This window comes from Pseudonaja textilis, chromosome 2, assembly GCF_049901715.1.
Source record: "Pseudonaja textilis isolate UNSWEBS1 chromosome 2, rPseTex1.2, whole genome shotgun sequence".
Taxonomy (NCBI): Eukaryota; Metazoa; Chordata; class Lepidosauria; order Squamata; family Elapidae; genus Pseudonaja; species Pseudonaja textilis.
In genome coordinates this window covers 203,045,414-203,060,593 of record NC_141991.1, presented here as the reverse complement: position 1 = coordinate 203,060,593, position 15,180 = coordinate 203,045,414, and the positions used below count along the sequence as shown (strand labels likewise).

The window sequence follows — 15,180 nt, the reverse complement described above, 5'->3', positions numbered from 1 at the left end:
ATCGCCAGTTTCTCCATTTCTGTTATCAGAATACCCATTACCAGCATCGAGTACTTCCCTTTGGCCTCTCATCGGCTCCAAGGGTCTTCACAAAGGTTTCTGGCAGCATTGATGGCATCTCTGCATTCTATTCCAGTGAGGATCCAATGCCACTTGGACGACATTTTGATTCTATCCTCTTCCATCCTTGCAGCCCATCAGGATCTGCAAATTACTCTGTCATGTCTCCAGAACCACAGATTTTCCATCAACACCAAAAAGAGCCAGCTCTCTCCCACAACCAAATTGCAACACTTGGGAGCAGTCATCGATACCATGTTGCGCCAAGTTTTCCTATCCCTAGCTCGTGGAAAGAGCCTTGCAGAGATCATCATCCAGATCCAGCAACATCAAATTGTCCCCCTGTCGCTGCTATCCAAACTTCTGAGGAAGATGGTCTCCTGTATTGGCATCGTCCCGTGGGCTTGGCTCCACTCCCGACCCCTCCAGTGGTTCCTGCTTCCCTACCAACGAGCAGGAACCAGCCACTCATCCATCAAAGTCCCACTCCCGCCACAAATCTGGAGATCTCTCAATTGATGGCATTCCCTGTCAATCTGGAGGGGACTCAGGGACCCAGACAGGCTAGTGATAACCACCGATGCCAGCCTTCTGGGTTGGGGTTTCCATATGCAGGGCCAGATAGCTCAGGACGTTTGGTCCAGATCAGAGCAGACCCTTCCCATAAATTGGCTAGAGCTCAGAGCCATTTTTCTGGCTTTCAAGCATTTCAGGCAATCAGTGACCGGCTCTCATGTTCTAGTCTTTATGGACAACATGGCTGCAAAGGCTCATGTCAACTGGCAAGTGGGGATGAGGTCCAAAGCCCTCATGAGAGAGGCTCTACGGTTGGGGTTATGGGCAGAGAAACACCTGTTGTCTATTTTGGCGGACCACATCTTCGGGGTCGACAACTCCCAGGCCGACTCACTCAGCAGTTGCCTAGTTGACCAGGCAGAATGGTCCATTCCTCTGTCTCTATTCAGGGTTCTTTCCCTCAGATTCGGAACTCCGGAGGTGGATCTCTTCTCCACTCCTCAAAACGCCCAAGTCACTAGATTCTTCACCAGGTTTCCTTGACAGGGAGCAGAGAGGACCAATGCTCTTCGGTGCAGATGTCCCAAGGGTCTCCTCAACTCCTTTCCCCTGCTTCCCATCATTCTGGCAGTAATTCGGAAGATGTTGGAGGAACGTGTGGAGCTCCTCCTCCTGGCACCCTATTGGCCGAGGAGGCCCTGGTTTGTGGACCTGGTCAACCTGGAGGCTTCTCCTTGGAGTATCCCAGCCCATCTAATTTCCCTTCACCCGGGGGCCCTGCTCCACCCAGAGCCCCAATGGTTCAAGCTGACCGTGTGGCACTTGAGCGGCAGCGGCTAGAGGAGGCTGATCTTCCAGAAAGGGTCATCCTCACTATCCTCACTATATAAGGCGCATCTATGATGCCGCCTGGAAGGCTTTTTCCCAATGGTGCCACAGGGAGGGTCTTTCTCCTGCTTCAGCCCAGTTGGCAGAAGTTCTTAGCTTCCTTCAGCATGGGTTGGAGAAAGGTTTGGCCCCCAACACCTTACGCAGGCAGGTTGCGGCCCTCTCCTCGGTCCTTTCATGGGGTTCACTTCCTTCCTTATCCCATCACACTCCAGTCAGGAGGTTTTTGAAAGGGGCTTCCAACCTGCACCCTCCGGTGGTTCACAGGTATCCTTTCCGGGACCTTCATATGGTCCTTAATGCCCTTACAAAGCCCCCCTTTGAACCCCTTAGAACAGTGTCTCTCTGTTTCCTGACTCTGAAGGTAGTGTTCCTTGTTGCCATCACTTCTGCCAGGAGAGTTTCCGAGCTTGCTGTACTTTCCATCAGACGGGACCTTTGTTCCTTTCACGATGATAGGGTTGTTCTTTGTTTGGGCCCTTCATTTATTCCAAAGGTTAACACATGGTTTCACAGGTCCCAGGACATTGTTTTGCCTGACTTCTGTCCTCTCCCGCACCATGACTTAGAGCGGCAGTGGCACACGCTAGATGTAAGAAGGGCTCTTAGAATATACGTTAAGCGCACTTCCTCCTTCAGGAAGTCGGAATCCATGTTTGTTTCCTTTTTCCTTTCTCACTTGGGGCACAAGGCCTCTTCTACTATTAGCAAGTGGGTCAGGCCTTGCATTGAGCAGGCCTACAAAGCTGCGGCCCTTCCGGTTCCCCGAGGTCTGACGGCGCACTCTACTAGAAGTGTGCCCACTTCTGCCTGGGCAACCCAAGCATCCTTGGAGGAGATTTGTCATGTGGACATCCCTGTCTCCTTTCACCAGACACTACCGTCTGGATACTTTTGCCTCGGCGACTGCAGCCTTCGGCAGACGGGTGCTTCAATGAGTGGTTCCATAGTCGGTGTGATGAGCTGGATGAGGACCCGCCCGTGGACATGCAAGCTTTGGTATGTCCCATCCTGGGCTCTCGATGCAGCATGGAGGAGAATGGGCATTGGTAGAAGTTACCGTGAACGCCCTTTCTATCTATGCTGCGAGAGAGCCCAGCCCCTCCCTTGATTCGTCCGGAGAAGGTAAGACATATTTTTGTATTTATTTTGGGCTTTCAGAGGCACCTTTCAGTCTGTCAAGTATCTTCGCCAAAGCTGGGGTCTCTCCCGGGGGCTGGCTTTTATATCTTAATACAGACTCATCTAAATGATGTTATAGGAAGGAGTCAACCCATCCTGGGCTCTCTCGCAGCATAGATAGAAAGGGCGTTCTACTTCTACTACCAACGCCCATTCTATGCAAGTGCTATGGAAGCTGCCACCAAAAAATAGTGTGAGTAGCAGCACAGAATATTATCCACAATTATTATATTAATGGACTTTTACTGCCCCTATTTTCTGGACTCTGTGCTTCTAGACTGGGACTGCCACATCCATGTTCATAAATGCACATGGTTGTGTCTTCTTTGAACCCAAAGGACTACCTATTATTTTGTGAACAATGCTTAAAATAGTTGCTTTAAACTGTCCTGGGGAGACAGCAGGTTTATAGCTGAAATAATCATTTATTCTGCCTTGTATTGTTGGCTACTACATTGGATTACTTCTATTTCCCTCCAATACAACATATTTGGTTGAGTGTATACTTTTGGTTATAAATATGCTGTGTGGTAATCAGATTAGGAAATGAAAAAAACATGAAGGGTTATATGAGTAAAGGCATTTCTTCTGCCAGAAGGCATGTTGAAGAATCATTCAATCTATTAATCTTACATTATCTGAGGATTACCAGATTTCAGAAGGTTTAATGAAAAGTAATGACTTTGATGCTACAAGTTATTGACATGGAATTTGTAATAGAATTTAGCCTAATGAAGTTCACTGTCAAATTATTGATTATTTATCTAAAACATTTATATAGCTTCCCTTCATACCAAATTCTGGGCAGCTGCCAATCAAGAATTAAAACAATATAAAAACCATGTAAAATTATTAAAACTGTAATGTGCAAACCAAAAAAACTGACACCAATTCAAGCTTCCAATATTCAGTCACCTTAACCTATGCTGGTACTTGATAGAAAACCCAGGTATTTAATGTTTTTTTTGAAAGACTTGAAGTGCTAGTAAGGTTGATGTTTGGCATATTGTGTATTGCTGAGCCCCCCTCACCCTAAAAACAGTGAACCAAATAGTGGTGATTTGCGTGATTTAGAATGATGTGGATGACTTGCAAGAGCAATTGACAAGTTCCTATGAAAAAGATTAATGAACTTTATTCAGATATAAATTGCTGACAGGCTTGACATTTCATAGGAATGCATGTGTCTTGTTATTGAAGTTCTTCAATTTTGGAAGATTGATGCAAATCAAGTCTTCCTTACATCAAGGGTCAAAAATTGCCAGCAATTATTGTCATACTACAAGAATAAATGTGAAAAATTTCTTCACAGAAATTCTGACAGCCAACAAAACAAGTCCCAGGAACAAAATGTCAGTTCATTAACTATTGTAATAAAATCTCATATATGAACCAAGGATTCAAAAAATAGGGTTTGACAGGAAACTTCGTGGTTATAGTTTTTGAGATGCAGATAGTGTTGTTCACACAGATTTCCTTGAATCTGGCACTACTGTTAATTCATAGCACTGTACTATAATACTTACAATAACACACATGGTTTGGAAGCAAAATAAGGAAATTTGGATTGCAACTTTGCAGTGTTAGGTCCCATATCTCACAAACCATCGAATAGTTATTTGTGAAATTGAATTTTGCAACCTTATTCCATCTATCACATAGTCCAAACTTTGTACCATGCAACTTTCATTCTTTCCCAAATTTAGGAATACTTTTGTGGATATGCATTGGACTCAAATGAAGAGGTAGAAAAGACTGTCTGTAGGTTTAACAAATAGCTTGTCCATCATTGGCAGAAGTGTAACAAATGGTGATGATTATAGGACATATATAAAATACATAGAAAATAGGAGGAAGGTATGTTATATATATTTGTGGCCTTGAGTTATTTGTAAAAATAAGAGGCAGAATATACATAATGTGAAGTAAATAGAGATAAAAAAATAGAGCTTATTTTGAGGATTATTTTTTTCTGTTTCATTTATTGTAATATCTATATGGATATTATTCTATTATTCTTTATAATCTTTTATTATATAATTTTATAATAAAATTATAATTTTATAATATTATTTATAATATTATAATAATACTGTTCTTCTCATCCTTGATGTTACCTATCTCCTCCCACTTATGACTATAACCATTGCTTGTATCTTTACGATTTATATTGTTTTATTTAGTTTCCTAGTATGATTTGATTGTTTATTTAGTATCCTATGACTATCATGAAGTGTTGTATCTTGATTCTTGATGAATGTATTTTTATGTACACTGAGAGCATATGCACTGAAGACAAATTCCTTGTGTGTCCAATCACACTTGGCCAATAAAGAATTCTATTCTATTCTATTCTATTCTATTCTATTCTATTCTATTCTATTCTATAGATTAAGGCTCTACATTCATTAAATATTTTATCATTTTCTGTGCTTTTTTTAAATATTAAAATCTACAGCAGCTTTTCTGGGGTTCCATGACAAGTTGTTTGGGGTTCTGTGAGAGCTCATGATTGGAATAAAAAGTTGGTTTCTTGTTTTTAAACTTTATGCACTAACACTCACTAGTGGGAATTTTTACTCACCTGAGTCAGATCCTGGCCTGTGGTTTTGCTGATATTTTAAACATAGACATGTATTGTATAAGGTAGAAGTGAAGTCTGTTGTAAACTTTTTAGAGTATGTTTTGTGATTTTTATACAGGGATCCCTGAGATCTGAAAGTTATTTCAAAGGCTCTTCTAGGGTAAAAAAGTTTAGAAAGTCTGGTGTAGAACATTGAGCCTTTTGACTGAATGGAAAAGTACCTATGAATTATGTATACAGATAGTTCTCACTTAACCACCACAAATGGGGCCAGCAACTCTGTCACTAAATGATGTCATTAAGCAAATTATGTGATAGCAACAAACTCAAGTTCTCACTTCCATCACAATTGTTAAGCAAGTCACCCATGGTTGGTAAGGGAGACACATCAGTGACCAAAACCTGCAGTTTTATTGCTGGCTTCCATGTTGACTCTGCTTGTCAGAAGCCAGCTGTGATGTGTACAAATGACAATCATGTGATCACAGGATGTTGTGAGAGTCATAAAATGCCCACCAGTTGTTAAATGCCTGAATATCATGTGACCATGGGGACACGTTGACAATTGTAAGTAAAAGAACTGGCTATAAAATTACTTCCTCAGTGCTGTCGTAACTTTGAACAGTCACTAAACAAGGCATTTATTTAGCAAGAAACATCTGTATATATAATACATGCTTTATATAAATGTCATGGGAACTTTCTATAGTCTTTTGTGAAAGTTATTCATTTAACTATATTTTGTATATCATGCAAAGCATATTTCATTTAATAAATGAATCATATAAAGCTTCGTTAGCTTTATACAAAAGATGTTATTATACAGCGGTAGACTACTTTTCTACAAAGAAAAAACATTTCCAGGCTTTCTGATATTAATCAGAAAGTGTTCTGCCGTTTAATCCTTGTTGGTTACAACACTATTAACATTAAACAGATTTATTAGAGACTCTTTCTTATAACCTCCCTTTCCCTTCTGATTGCTATTATGTCTTAGGAGCTATTTGAAGATGGCTATGCAAATGGAGAAGAAGGAACTCCTACTGGAGAAGCCACTGCGGCATATACTCCTGATAGTAAAGGGATTGTCAAATTTGGTTGGATTAAAGGTGTATTGGTGAGTAAAACTTCAGTATTTCAAGTAATTCTTGTCTTCTGTTTAATGTTTTAAATCGTGTGGAGTGAATTTCATGAATAATAAAAAACAAGGTTATGATAGAATTACTTGTAAAATAGAAATATTTTAATTTGGTCATTTAGTTCACAGTATTTTTTGTTCACCCAAATACTAACATTTAATTGTATTACTGGTTTGATATGTAATATATTTTCAAGTTCATATCTAGGATGAGATAATATAGGATATCCATCTACTAAAAGCTGCGTAGACTCTGCTTTTTTTCTTGTCTTGCTTCTCTTCAGTCTTTTCATTTTTGTTGTCACTTGATGTTTCTATTTTTGCCCAGCAGAGTTTTCCTTCTCTTTGCCTAATAGCAATATCTTTTGTTTGCTTGTTGCTTTTCTTCTTGCCTGGTAGAGAAGGTGAGAGCAGGTAGGAGTTCTCAGGGAATGGTGCTGCTCATCACAAGGAGATTTGTGGGGTTGATAGTGTTCTCTATGCCTGGAAAATATGCTAGGCTGGCGTATTAAGACAAGTTGTGAGGCTGATATTTCCAGACTGCTTCTATTCCAGGCCTTTTCCTGTGGCCGGCATTCACATCTGTAGAGCAGTCATTGCCCTGCCTTGCTGTTTAACATCCATGAAGTATCATTATAGGCCATAGAAAATGGCTTGGAAAGCTAGCATTTTGAGGTCCCATCTGTCTGTCTGGCAGTTTTCACAATCATTGCCCCAAATATTGTTTTTTTAAAAGAAGGAAAAGTAAATTTAAGAGTATCACTAGGTAAAGAAAAGTAAGCTATGAAAATGTTTTCATTCGTGTCTTTTCGTTCTTTTTTTCCCCAAGTTTTTAAAAATTTATTCTACTTATAGTCATCAGTATATAAACAGTGTGGCACCTAATCATCATACATTTTGCTGCAAACAGAAATAACATTAATCACATCCCTTAACATCACATTTGTATATATAATTCTAATATTGATACATATATTTATAATACTTTATGATCCTTCATTGTTTAATTATTCAGCATTCTAATACCTTCTTCTAATGCCAATCACCATACTGTTTAAACATACATAATAATTTCATTATTCAAATTCTTCTATAATTTTTTAACTTTAATTCTTTTTTCCCTTGTTTAAATGGTTGTTGTTACACTTGATCTTCAAGGCTGATTTCCTCTTTGTTTAATTCCTCCCCTTCTGGTTCTCTTTGTTCTTCAAACTGAGTCACCATTTCTAGTTTTTGTAATATATTGTTGGACATTTCCAGATTCACGTTCATAAATTCTTTCATATTTTGTAGATCCAATCTCATTTCTGCAAATTGGTCTCCTATTTTTTAGGCTGCTCCTTTCCCCCCACTTTCCTTGATAATTGTACAATCCAAATGTCCAGTAAGTTGTTTCAACCAGCGTCTTTTATATTTAATTTCAACAATGTCTATTAGTTTTTGTTTCCAGGTTCCTTCTATTAGTTTTTCCAAAGTCACCAGATAGTTCCAAAGCAATTTCTTCGATGTCTTCCCCTTTGTAATCATTAATTCTAATATTTCACTTTTCAGGGTTTTTCGAAGCTTTTATTCTATTATAACGAAGTTCCTCTTATTTTCTTTTAAGTTCCAAGTCAATTTTAAAAGGAGCAGACACTTTTCAAAGAAATCACTGAAATTTTTCCTGTACCATTAAGTGGCGCTCTCAATTCCGTTTTCACGTTCCACCCTTTCTTTTATTTCTTCCTCTTTTTTTATAAAACCTTTTATAAAACCTTTATTATTTCTTTTCAACACATTCTATTCCAGCATTTACTTATGCCTATTTAGTGCCAAAAATCCAAAAATTATCCAATTTAAATTCCAACCTCTTGTGTTCAAATATTTTCCTCTAGATTTTCACCTCCAAATTAATTCTTTAAATATTCAAGGCCAATTTTATAAGTTCCAATTTCCTTCTTTCTCTCTCTGGTCACTGCTTCAATACACTTTCACAAAATAGTTCTTTATTCCTTAATTCCGGGGTACCTTAATATCCATATGTTGAGCCTGGTAAACACTCTGCTCGCAACTTCACTTCTCCAGCAGTCTTAGTTTCTCAGACTGCTTCCCATCTTTGTGGTGGCCATTTTGACCACTGCTGCAACTTGTCTTCAGAGGGGGTTTATCCTGTCAAGGAGGGAAGATACGGCTCCCCTCGACCCTCCAAGCAATTCCCCCTTTCTTCACCACCACTCCAGGGTGGTTTGGTCCCAATTGGGCCCTCCAACAAGTGACCTCAGAGCGAAACTGCACACGATCACAGATTCCGCTCAAACCTCGATGGAAGTGCCTTGTCTTTTCATTTTCTTTTGTTGATTGGATTACTGTAATCCAGAGATTACTTAGAAAAAACCCACATCCCATATAATTTATTAGCTCATTCTATCACAGAAATATTCTAGACCAATATGGTTAATAGTAAAAGGCATACTGTTTATATTGTAAACTTTTAATAAGCTATATTATGGTTAGTTATATGTAATTAGTATCTTTCTAATTTATTTAATTTGAGATTTCTGTCTTTATATTTTCTGCTTTCCATTCACTTATGCTAGCTTCAAGGATAGTATTGTATCTTTACAAAACAATTTTCAGTTCAACATGTTAAGAAACTACAGCTCAATACTCACACTCTTCCTGTAGCCATACAAAGCAAATGGCTTCAAAATGGTGGAACACAGAACAACAAATGATGTAGTTTTTGGAGTGACATTATATATTACGTTTGCTTTATTACTATACTTTTGGTTTATAAACAGTGATCAGTCTTTTGCTGGTGAACATATTTTCTTACTATTAGGAATCTAGAAAGGTAATACATTTGTTTTTTGTATATAGTCTATTGACCAGCTGTTAATAATAATGTCTTTCAATGCAACTAGCTTTTTTAAAATTGTCATCATGCAATCTTGTTTTCTAAACTATCTTGCTATGTAAGTTAGATGGATTCCAAGTTGCTTCTTGAAAAACTGCTTGAAAGCCTGAGATGCTTGGTTCTCTTGTAAGAAGCATTTAACTCGAACTGTTACAATTTCTTCAAAAATCTAATTTTAATATAACTGTTATTTACTTTGATGGTGGTATAGGTACGATGTATGTTGAATATCTGGGGTGTGATGCTCTTCATTCGACTATCCTGGATTGTAGGAAATGCTGGCATAGGTAAGAACTTCTAAACATCACATTTTGGTATTGCTAAAATTCCTGCGATTTGACATGTGACAAAATATGGATTATGGAGTAGGATTACTCTGAATACTCAGATTTACTGAGTAATTCTGATTACTCAGAATTCTCAGATTACTCCGAATTACTGCTGAATGTTCATAATTTCTCAAAAAGTAAGAATTGAATGGTTAAACAAATGTTGGGTTTATTTTTTGCAGAACTTTTACATTTGGGGGGGTTTGTTTCTGTATTAAAACATAGCATACCTATGTTTGATTCCCAGAATATTATGTAGGTGGCTTTCTTACTAAAATTAATATGCTTTCTACAAAAGCTTCACTGAAAAGAATATAGAGCAGTTGCTGAACGTGTTTCATTTGCCATGAACTAGCAATATTTTTTATACTCCCATCGTAAAACATGTTTCCATATTTGACATTTAAACTGCTTTTGTTACTTAAATATTGCAATTGATTATTAACTATGTTTAATCAACCTGGTATTAACATTTATTGACTAGATAAATAGATTTGGATCTTTGGGTCTTCCAACAGCACATCTATTGCTGCTGTAACTGAGTCATGTCACTTTGCTGATCATTATTGTCATCTTCCCCTTTCTTCTACCTTCCCCAGCATTATGGACGTCTCAGGGGACCTGGTCCAAAATCTGATAATTTGATCCTGATAATTTGTACCTCAAGTCAGAATTCTTGATTGATTTGTTCTATGTTTCATTTGCTTTCATGGCATATTTATTGACTGCTGAATTCTATACTGTTTGATAATCAGTCCTAAAATACAGAAGCTATTCACCACTTAAATGTATTTAAGTTTAAGGCTGGGTTACTGTATCTGTTTTTACTAGTTTGGTTTTCTTTATATTTAATTATACTCCCAATTCTCACTGAAGACTTCTCACGAAGTCTTTGACTTTGATTACTACAGTAAAGCTCTCTAGTGATTTGTACTTTCAGCTTTCAGAGTAATGTCACCAACATAGCCCAGCTTGATGATTATTTTTTCACATTTAAATTACATTCATAATTTTCTGATCAAGCTTCTTTCAGCATATATTCGATACATAGACTGAATAAATAAGACAAAGAATTCAGTCTTTGCTGACCTGATCTGCTTTGCCAGGACTTTTACCTGGACTCCTATTCTGTGTGGCTTTTGCATTTGAAAATGATCTGAGAATGCCATTTATAAAAGACATATCACAGCTTAACAGAATTGCAGTTCTTCCTCTAATCAATGAAGTATATAGTGAATTATTTTTGGTATTCTTTGGCCTTCTCAATTATCCAGAGAACAGTATTGTTTCTTGTTTTTAAAACTAGCTTGAACATAGTATTCTGTTCAGTTTTGGGTCATCCTAAGAACTCTTTTGCTCATAATGAAATTAAAGATATGGTGCAACAGTCTTCTTTCTGTGGTGTTTGCATTAAGCTGATCTATTCCAATCGCTTGGCCACATGTCTTTCTCTAGATTTACTGTTATAGGATGGAATCATTCAATCATTATTTTGTTACTTTGCCACATTTCTGTAAATATTCTATCAAATCATTTAGCTTTTAAACTTGATAGTGGATTGTTGACCTAAAGTTATCATCTAGTACTAAAGGCTCTTGTAAATAGATATCTTCTAAGGCAGCGGTTCCCAAACTTTTTCAGTCCACTGCTCCCTTGGTGCTACAAACTCATCCTGAATGCCCCCCGCCCAGGGGTGGGATTCAAATTTCTGTGGGCATGGCCTAATTTGAAGGTGTGGCTTGCTGGTCACATGACTGGGTGAGTGTTGCTTGCTGGTCACGTGACTAATGGCATGGCTTGCTGGTCACGTGACAGGGTGGGCATGGTTTGGTGACTGGCAAACCAAATACAAGTGGTCCTCACTTAATAGCCAGTTGCTTAACAAGTGTTCTAATTTATGACTGGCCTCCCCAGAACTACTTGACCTGTTTTTGGAGTTTTGACAGCCATGCACACACATATACACATACTCCCTTCCAACCCTGCTGGAGCAGGTCATTGGACTAGAATTGGCAAAGCATCTCTGATTAGATTCTAGTAGTGAATAAAATCTAATCAGAGAAGCTTTGCTGATTCTTGTTTTGTTTTATTTGTATTTCTTTATTTTTATGTTGCTGAATTGCATTGATATGTGTGTCCCTTCTTGGGCACAACCCAGAAGCTTTTGTGATTCTTTGCAGCAAAAATTACCGATCTCTGGCTTTGCTCTACTTTTCAAACGTGCCAGCACTGCCACATTCTAGGTGCCGGCCCCGCAGGACCACCCCATTGAGCCTGCTGCACTGGAGGGACCTGCCCAAGCAAGTCCGAGCAGAGCGGTTCACCAAATCAATGTGGTGAGCCTGGCAGAGGGAAAGAGAGAAAGAGAAAAAAGAGAGAAAGAGAGAAGGAAGAAAAGAAAGAGAAAATGGAAAGAAAGAAAAAGGGACAAAGAAAGGGAGGAATGGAGGGGGGAGGAGGAGAGAGAGAGAGAGACCTGATGCATCAGATTGAAATGACAAAGAAAGGGGGGATGGAAGTTTAGAGGTCCTTTTCCACATTGAAACATCTTTGCCAGCATCTTTGCCACCACATCGAAACATCTTTGGCTTCTATTAATTAAAGGTTTTGTGGACGAAACATGGCCAAGACTATCAGGAAGCTCTCACATTTTGTAGAGGCTTTAAACAGGATCCATTGGACCAGACCTCCACCCTAAAAAATTACTTTTCCCCAATGTATTACAGTGCCAATTCTAAAGAAGGCAAAACCAAAATGTATTGGTAAATTACAAGGAGAACACACACACACACACACACACACACCCTTCTAACCATGCCGGAGCAGGTGATTGGACTAGAATAGATAGCTCATTATCTTTTTCCTCCCCTCCCTCCTTTATTTCTTTTTCTGTCCCTTCCATCCCCCGTTTCTTTGTCCCTTTTTCTTTCTTTCCCTTTTCTCTTTCTCTTCTCTCTCTCTCTCTCTTTCTCTTTCTCTTTCTCTCTCTCTCTCTCTCTCTCTCTCTCTCTCTCTCTCTCTTCCTCTCTCTTTCCCTCTGTCAGGCTCACCCCATTGACTTCATGCACCGCTCCGTTCGGACTTGCTTGGGCAGGTGCCTCAGGTGCAAGGGGCTCAATGCCACTCAAAGCCACTGTGGCTTTGCTCTCCTTTCCCAATGCTACGTTCAGGGCAAGGCCCCGCAGAATCACCCCATTGAGTTCCTTGCACCAGAGCATGCAAGTCAATGGGGTGATCTTGCGGGGCCTCGCCTCGAATACGGTGGCAGTGGGATTTTTTCTCACCCCTGCCCTGCCGCTCACCTCCAGCGCGCCCTGCTGCCTCTTAGCACACTCCTGCCATCCCCCTTGCCTCTCAGCGCCCCCCCTAAGGCATCCCACTGCCCCCCAGGGGGCGGTACCACCCACTTTGGGAACCACTGTTCTAAGGTAATTTGGATAATTGACATTGCTATTATTCAGAATTGCATTACATATTTTCCATCTTTCGTTGAATCACTACTTTTTGTTAAATAATATGCATTTGTTTTAGGAAATATATAGTTCTTAGAAATCATAACAATTCTGTTTTCCTTACAGGACTTGCTCTCTTGGTTATTGCAATGGCCACTGTTGTAACTACTATCACTGGCTTGTCTACATCAGCAATAGCTACCAATGGTTTTGTGAGAGGAGGTAATACATGATTAGTAGTCTTCAAATGGTAACTGCTATAAATGATTTTTAACCCTACATTTATCTATAATAACTTATGTATGTAAATTCCCTGGACGTATTTTTTGTATAATTTAAAGAAATGTTTAAAGACCATGAAATATATGATTGATGTGCAACCATATAGCAATTTGATACTACCTGCAATAGCAATAACAAAATATTAAAGTAGCTTGTCAGTGTCAGTTGGTTTAAAAAACATGTTTTTGGTGACTTGTTATAAAAATCCTCTATTCGTCGTGAATGTTTTGCTTAACAAGCAGAACAGTTACTTGCATGCAGTTTTATAGTTCTTTGGTTGTAAGGAAAGTTCCAGAAAATACATCACTGCTTTATCCCTTGATCTTTTTCCATACAGTTAGTATCTGTAATTCTCTCTATCTTTCTGCCTATCTTTTGTATCTATCTGTCAGTAGGACAGTCTGTCTATTAGGTGTTGTTTACTTCAGTACTAAACCGATGCAAACCGATGTTTTCTTACAAGTGAATAATAAAGGTAAAGATTCCCCTCACACATACGTGCTAGTCGTTTCCGGCTCTAGGGGGCGGTGCTCATCTCTGTTACAAAGCCGAAGAGCCAGCGCTGTCTGAAGACATCTCCATGGTCATGTGGCCAGCATGACAAAATGCTGAAGGCACATGGAACGATGTTACTTTCCCACCAAAGTGGTCCCTATTTTTTAACTTGCATTTTTACATACTTTCGAACTGCTAGGTTGGCAGAAGCTGGGACAAGTAACGGGAGCTCACTTGGTTACGTGGCACTACAGTGATATTAATTCTATACTTCTTAAGACTGCACATGAAAATCAGAATTGACCTCAAATAGAAAAAAGGGGGAAATCAGTGCTTGTAGGACATAAACATAAATTCTGTGCATAAAGATATAATTTGTATCATAACTTAACATCTTACACTGTCTCTTCTTTTTTTTAGGAGGTGCATATTATCTCATTTCCAGAAGCTTGGGTCCAGAATTTGGTGGTGCTATAGGCTTGATCTTTGCATTTGCTAATGCTGTTGCCGTAGCCATGTATGTAGTTGGCTTTGCAGAGACTGTTGTTGACCTACTTAAGGTAAGCTAATGACTTCTAGTATTCTGTTTGTTATCTTTACGTTTCACAGTCTGAACAAGTTTTCCTCAGACTAATTCTACTTTGGAATAGTTTATAAAAACTTTTTAGGGAGATGTGAGACAGCTTGGATTTAATGGTGATAGTACGGTAATGCAGTGGACAAATATTTGCTGAGATCAGCCCAAGATCAAATGCATCATTTAATTATGCTTACTGGAAAACCTGAGGTCTATGATACATCAAAATATAGTTCCAGTAGAAATAACCTGTACAAAGCCCAGGAGTTTGTAAAGTATCCCTTTTAAGGTTTGGTGCAACATTAGGAATAATCATAATGTGGGATTTCATACTATGAAGATTGTTTAACATCTATTTACTAATTATTGTTGACTATAGTTTGTGCTCTATATAGTGTACTTTCCTTCCAAACCAGAACTTGAAAAAAATTTGAAGTCTGATTAAAGAGCAGAGGCAAGTTATATTTCATCAATGACCAACCTAAAGGGAAATTAAGGCAACATGATAATAGGGAGCAAACATACTTTTCATGTATTTCTAAATCACAATTTGATTTTTTTAAACTTAGTAATCAGTTAAAAATATTACAGTTAGAAGAATTTAATCTCTACTAGAGATATTCCTTATAAAATAGAGCAAAATGTCAACATTTGTACAATTAGGATCTTCTTGATCTAATTATTCTTTGTGACAAACTAAAATGAAGTTCTGCTTTCAAATATTCTTCCTAATCTTTGTATTTGTTAAAGTATGATTTTGGCTTGTTGCAATATTAACTAT

At 38.5% G+C, this 15,180-nt stretch overlaps 1 protein-coding gene across 3 annotated transcripts in view; it reads left to right on the top strand.

The window, feature by feature from the left end:
• SLC12A2 (solute carrier family 12 member 2) overlaps positions 1-15,180 on the top strand; it is a 65,375-nt gene that overhangs the window by 13,331 nt on the left and 36,864 nt on the right. For all 3 annotated transcript variants that reach the window (XM_087926890.1, XM_026703956.2, XM_026703954.2), the window contains exons 3-6: positions 6,228-6,347; positions 9,476-9,551; positions 13,172-13,267; positions 14,243-14,382. In XM_087926890.1, coding sequence (XP_087783016.1) covers positions 6,228-6,347; positions 9,476-9,551; positions 13,172-13,267; positions 14,243-14,382 — 432 coding nt within the window. The remainder of the gene's footprint in view (positions 1-6,227; positions 6,348-9,475; positions 9,552-13,171; positions 13,268-14,242; positions 14,383-15,180) is intronic.